Source organism: Epinephelus moara, chromosome 7 (assembly GCF_006386435.1).
Source record: "Epinephelus moara isolate mb chromosome 7, YSFRI_EMoa_1.0, whole genome shotgun sequence".
In the NCBI taxonomy this organism is placed as follows: Eukaryota; Metazoa; Chordata; class Actinopteri; order Perciformes; family Serranidae; genus Epinephelus; species Epinephelus moara.
Genome location: NC_065512.1, coordinates 18,952,362 through 18,958,136, shown reverse-complemented (window position 1 = coordinate 18,958,136; position 5,775 = coordinate 18,952,362). Strand labels below are relative to the sequence as shown.

The 5,775-nt window shown below is 39.6% G+C and overlaps 1 protein-coding gene across 4 annotated transcripts in view; it reads right to left on the bottom strand.

Moving 5' to 3' along the window:
* si:ch211-214p13.3 (nectin-4) overlaps positions 1-5,775 on the bottom strand; it is a 35,086-nt gene that overhangs the window by 13,058 nt on the left and 16,253 nt on the right. For all 4 annotated transcript variants that reach the window (XM_050048561.1, XM_050048558.1, XM_050048559.1 and 1 more), the window contains exon 4: positions 1,273-1,366. In XM_050048561.1, the coding sequence (XP_049904518.1) occupies positions 1,273-1,366 (94 nt within the window). The remainder of the gene's footprint in view (positions 1-1,272; positions 1,367-5,775) is intronic.

Sequence of the window (5,775 nt, the reverse complement as noted above, 5' to 3'; positions counted from 1 at the left end):
GCTGTACATAATCACGGAAACTGTCAGTGTGTCATTCTGTCAGTCAGTCATTCTGTCTGTCCCACGTTTTTCTACTCACTGACGTGGTCAATCTATGTGAAACTGCACATAGGCATTGAGGATTGGCATAGGCAGAAGGTGACAAAGCTACCAATGGGTATGGACTAGTTTTAAATAATATGGATTCAATTTGTTTCCCTGCTCTACATATAGACTAATAACATTCATTTATTCAAATAATCATCGATACCCTGACTATTGTACAACCTCCAATAAGAGTGATTATTTAGAGTAATTAGCATTCTCTTTTAATTCTCATATTCCTCGACAAATCATACCACTGAGTTTAATGTTCCCCTCGGAGACACGTCACTCTACTGCAGCTTTCTGCTTTTATGATTTACAAATATAAAATTAAGGTTTCAATACATGCTTCCTGTTCTGGTTTGTGTACATTGTTTCTATTAGCAACGTCCACACTGTAAATCAATAAAGTCTCATAAAGGCAGGATTAATTTGCTTTTTATTAGCAACATATGGTGCCTGTCTGACTGGGGTGTGAGCCTCCCTTTTCAGAAACCAGCAATCATTCTGGATGAGGCCTGGTTTGAAGAGCAGCAAACTGGAAATTTAAATTTAGTTCAGTTTGTTGCCTCTAATTCTCTGTGATCATTGTCAAAAAGTGTGTATATATTATATTGTATTTTCAAATAGTTCAATATGTTTTACAGTTTTGCTGTTTGGTGACAAAAACAGGACAAAGGAGAAATAATTTAACCACTTCAAACTGCTAAGGGCACTTCAGCGTAGGCCGACAAATTTATAAAAATAACCTGGAAATGTTTGTGCGGAGGTTCGTCCAAGCTGTGTTCCTATCATGTTTAGTTCTTGACTTCCTGTGGATGACCTTCTGACCAGGGTGCCTCTAACGTGCCCGTGTAAAGTTATCATACTGAGCTTTAAAAATACATTCTGTTCTCAAGTTAACTTTTTAAAATTCACATCTAATGCTATTAAACTGTTCCTTTTTTGTGTTACGTGTTTTGTGTTGTTTTGTCTTATGTCTGTAGAATTTCAAGCAATTCATGAGCCATGATTACAGCAGCCTTTCATCAGCGTAACATCAGAGAACTTACAAACGGTGCTTCACTGCAGCTACAGCCATAATCCAGAAATGTATTTAAAAATTTAAGAACTCACAAATCAAATCAATCAATGACACAACTCACAACTCTCTCAAACATTGAAATTGGTTCGTTCAAACTACTATACCTTTGCCATGTAAAGGTTGAGGGTGGGTTGGCTTCCGTCAAACATTCAAATACGCCTTGAGACTTCTCAATAATGTTCACTCCCATCGGTGGAACTGCAAGAAACAGGGAGAGAGAATGACCTGAGTTACTGCTGAGAAGAAACTAATCACAGTGTATCAGAAAACTAAAGGACACCTATGTTTGGATTCCATCTGTCATGATAGTGTTGTTATCTTGCTTTCAGGACTTTTCAATTTGTTTCAAGGTTGTTTAACACTGCAGTATCACAATGTCTTACATTCCAGTGTCGGCTTGGGTGGTGTCATGGTATTACGACATACCAGGGTTAGAAATCCCACAAGTATATACTGTCAAAAGACCAGGGATATACTCACAAAGCTCTCCAGTGCTAAGAGTTGCTCCTAGTGACGAAATCTTAAGCATATGAGAATGGTATAATTATTAGTTTTTATCTCTGGTGGAATTCACTTACATATTATTGCCATCAGCTTATTAATAGCATTTTAACCTAAACAAAGAAAAGCGTACAATTTCCAGAAAGGTAAGTGCTGCTTTAAGAGAGCAGAGAGAGGAGAAAATTGTGGAAACACAAACACTGGATAACAGCGGGTAAATGAAACGCAACAGATTAGATCATGCAGGGCAAACATTTTTGGTTGAGCTCATAAAGGGTGTGCACGCACTTCCGACCTAACGAAATAACGCCAGAAATTAAACGATCACGACACCAAGAAATTGTAAAAAAGAAACAGTGCAGCAGTGATGACTTGGGTCTGTTGCAACCCTCCATCAGCAGAGTGATCATGACAACCTGTTCACGGTCAGCAGTTCATTTCATTTCCACTGGGTGTCAAAAATGGGTGTGTCTGTGACAACCAATCACACCTGTTAAAAGAATGCATCATACTGAGCAACGGGGTCAACCACACCTCCTCACTAAGGTAACCATTTCTGTCCCTTCCTTGCTCAGAGGAAGTTGCTCTGAGAACTTTCCTAAGTCACTCCCAAGCTTTAGGCTAAGTTAAGAGCTGTCTGAGAGTGTTCTGAGAATGTTTGTGAATACCGCCCCGGACTCCCTGTGAAAGCGCCAAAAAAAAGTCTGCGAGTCTGCAGGTGCGGTAAAGTGTGGACATTTGGATTTAGCGCTAACAACGGGGTCAACCACAACTCCTCACTAAGGTAAAGGTTTCTGTCCCTTTCTTGCTCAGAGCTGCTCTGAGAACTTTCCTGAATCACTCCTACGCTAGGACTCCTTACTAAAAAATTTAGGCCAAGTTAGGAGCTCTCTGAGAGTATTGTCAGAATGTTTGTGAATACAGCTCCAGACGCCAATCCTTCTATTAAACTCATATGGAAAGGCTGTATTGAAGATGTATCGTATGTAGTGCACATTGCGCCCCACCAGGAGGCAGCTGAGCTAAATGACTGTGGACATCCTGCAAGCAACGGCAGTGAGTAACCGCAACCGGCAAAACTGCGTATTTTTACATCCAATTCTGTGAATGAAGGATTTATTTCGACTAAACCAGAGCTGGTGATTGTTGGAATAGCGGACTAACTAACTCAATGACTAACAACACTAACTAAAATGCTTTTCGTGAGTTTTATTTTGTTTCTGTCGAGTTTGAATCAAATGTTTATACAATAAGGTAACACAGCAATTAAGCCTTTATGTCCTCAAAACCCTCAAAAAATAGGCTGCATACAAGAGAAAATATAAGTATAGTATAAAGTGTCAATAGAATTTAACAAAATAGGCTTAAGACACCTGAGGTGGCCAATCAAATTTAAGAGATGTCCTGTGCCACCCCTGGCCACACCCTGAAGCTCACTTTTTTACTGCTGCTACAGGAAGGACAAATTAGGGTGCTTCTAAATGTGTATCTAATGTCCATTTATTTAAAAAAAAAATATCTTTTACAGTTTGTACTTTTCAAATTCACAAATATTGACAATATTTAAACTGATGCAATCTGTCAATGTAAAGACTGCTGTTGTCTGACTCACAGACTGTTGAAACTGTATCTAGGCAGCCTGCAGACTATGTTGTTACTGGCTGAGGTTTAGACGGTGGGAGTGTTCTGTGTATTTGAAGGTTGGTGGGGAATTCCAGATACAGTGGGAGATCCTTTGTCCCTGCAGCCGAAGGAAGGAAGGAAAAATAAAGGCTTTGTACACTGGCAACTGCACATTTGTTTTGGTATTGGCACTGAGCTGTCATCTCTCCTATGTTATTGTCTCCTCTCTTTTTCATTCTTTTGCTTTGGCAACCAGATAACACCAAGTGATTTTGTTGAAAGATGTGTTATGTGCGTTATTTTATTTTATTTTATTTATTTTAAAATCACAGTATCCATATTTTTTTGTTTTCTTACTGTGTTTCTTACTTCCCTGAATCATTGTTCTTGCTCTTACATAACATTATTTAAACTCAGGGACGCCAGCGGATGTCTGGCCGAGGACACCAAAATGTTCAGACACAGCACTGCGTCTCATGATCTTTCTCCAGCCATCCACTGCTCCCTGGTTGAAGACCTCAAGTTGACCATGATGCGGGTCACTTGACTGAGGTAATGACTTGGCTCAGCTGAACAAAGCGCATGTGATGCAGTTGGAAAAAAAGTATGCAGCCTTCTTAGCATTTTTTTTTAACTTTAACTGACCTGCTCCCACAGGCCCTGTTTACAGGTACAGTCCTGGGTGATCGGATCACAAGTGGACAGCTTTCAAGGTCTAGAGTGTGATTTAGGGGCATCTATTGGCAAAAATGGTATATAATATTCATGACTACATTTTCATTTGTTTATAATCCCCTGAAAATTGCAATTGCAACCTTGGAATGAGGTGTTTATATCTACATACGGAGCAGGTCCTCGTCCACCATGTTCGACAGTAGCCCAGAACACAACCCTCTAGATAGGGCCATTTGCATTTTCGTGTTGGCCACCATAGCTCTCCTACATGCTTGGCACAGTGGAGAAGTTTCACTTTGCAACCTCATTGCTAGATGCCTCTAAATCCTACACACTGGTTCTTTAAGTGAAATGCACCCAATGTGTCCTTAATATGTCTTGAGATCCCATTCATTAGACCACATTTGGAGGTTGTCTGGGCGGCATATGGCCACATTCTTTAGGCAGTGTGTGCACTATTGAAGAAGCACCTACTCAGCCAACAGCCTCATTTAATAGAGCTGTGTTCCAAACAACATAGGTTTTATTGGGTTTTATTGGGTTTGCCTGGAACACGCCAGTAGCAGTGTTTCCCACAGAAGCAGAATCTATGTGTGATGGTAGCTGATATGGGAAGGGGGGGTGTCAGCAAACTTCCCTTTTATACTTCTTGTGTGTATTTGTGGCACTGTGTTACCGACACTATTAATTATGTATAGAGCAACATGCATATTGTTACCAGAACATTTACAAAAGCGGTTTGTTTTTATTTTAGAGGACAACGAGCATAGAAGAAAATTTCGCTTTAAGCACCAGTTTGCACAGACTATATTACAACAGATGTGTACTTCAGTGATGGGCGTAAAACTGTGGAATTCTCTACAGAATGTGAATATGTTTAAAGGGTTGTCTAAATATTTTGCAATTTAAGAAAATGCATAAAGAAAGAACAATTAGGTTATATGAAGTTGTCACATGGGCATTGTGTATGGCTCTCGATTCTTCTGTTTATTTATTTTTCTTTCTGAAGTTACTGTAGGTATTGGTTATTAACTATAACTGACAGATCATCTATTTCTTCTGATCATTTGTGTTTTGAGAGAGGGGCGGGTAAAATAATACTGTTTTCTTCCCCTGCTCCTTTTCCATCATGGACATATTCTGTGTCCCATCTCTAACAGGATATATGCAGGAATCCTGAGGTTAATTTCAATACCTTTTTAAGACTTTTTTAAGACCTTCCAAAAAAACTTTAAGACCTCATCGCCACTTCAAGCTGTTGTTAGCAGCAACGCATTTTTTTTTATATATATATATAATTTTTGGGCATTTTTTGTTTTTAATGGACAGGACAGTTAAGTGTGAAAGGGGGAGAGAGAGAGGGAGAGACATGCAGCAAAGGACCACAGGCNACTTCAAGCTGTTGTTAGCAGCAACGCATTTTTTTTTATATATATATATATAATTTTTGGGCATTTTTTGTTTTTAATGGACAGGACAGTTAATTGTGAAAGGGGGAGAGAGAGAGGGAGAGACATGCAGCAAAGGACCACAGGCTGGACTCGAGCCCAGGCCGCTGCGGCAACAGCCTTGTACATGGGGCGCCTGCTCTACCACCAAGCCACCGACGCCCCAGCAGCAACGCATCTTTAACTTACTAAACAGTTGTAGTTTGCAATTAAATCTATGGAGCACAAACATACAACAGAACTCAGATAAGATGAGAAGGAATAAAGCTTGAAAGAATAAATTAAACCAAAGGCAGGTTTATTAAAATACACCTTAGGTCATAACAAGTAACACAGCTTTACAGCTCAACATCAACTATT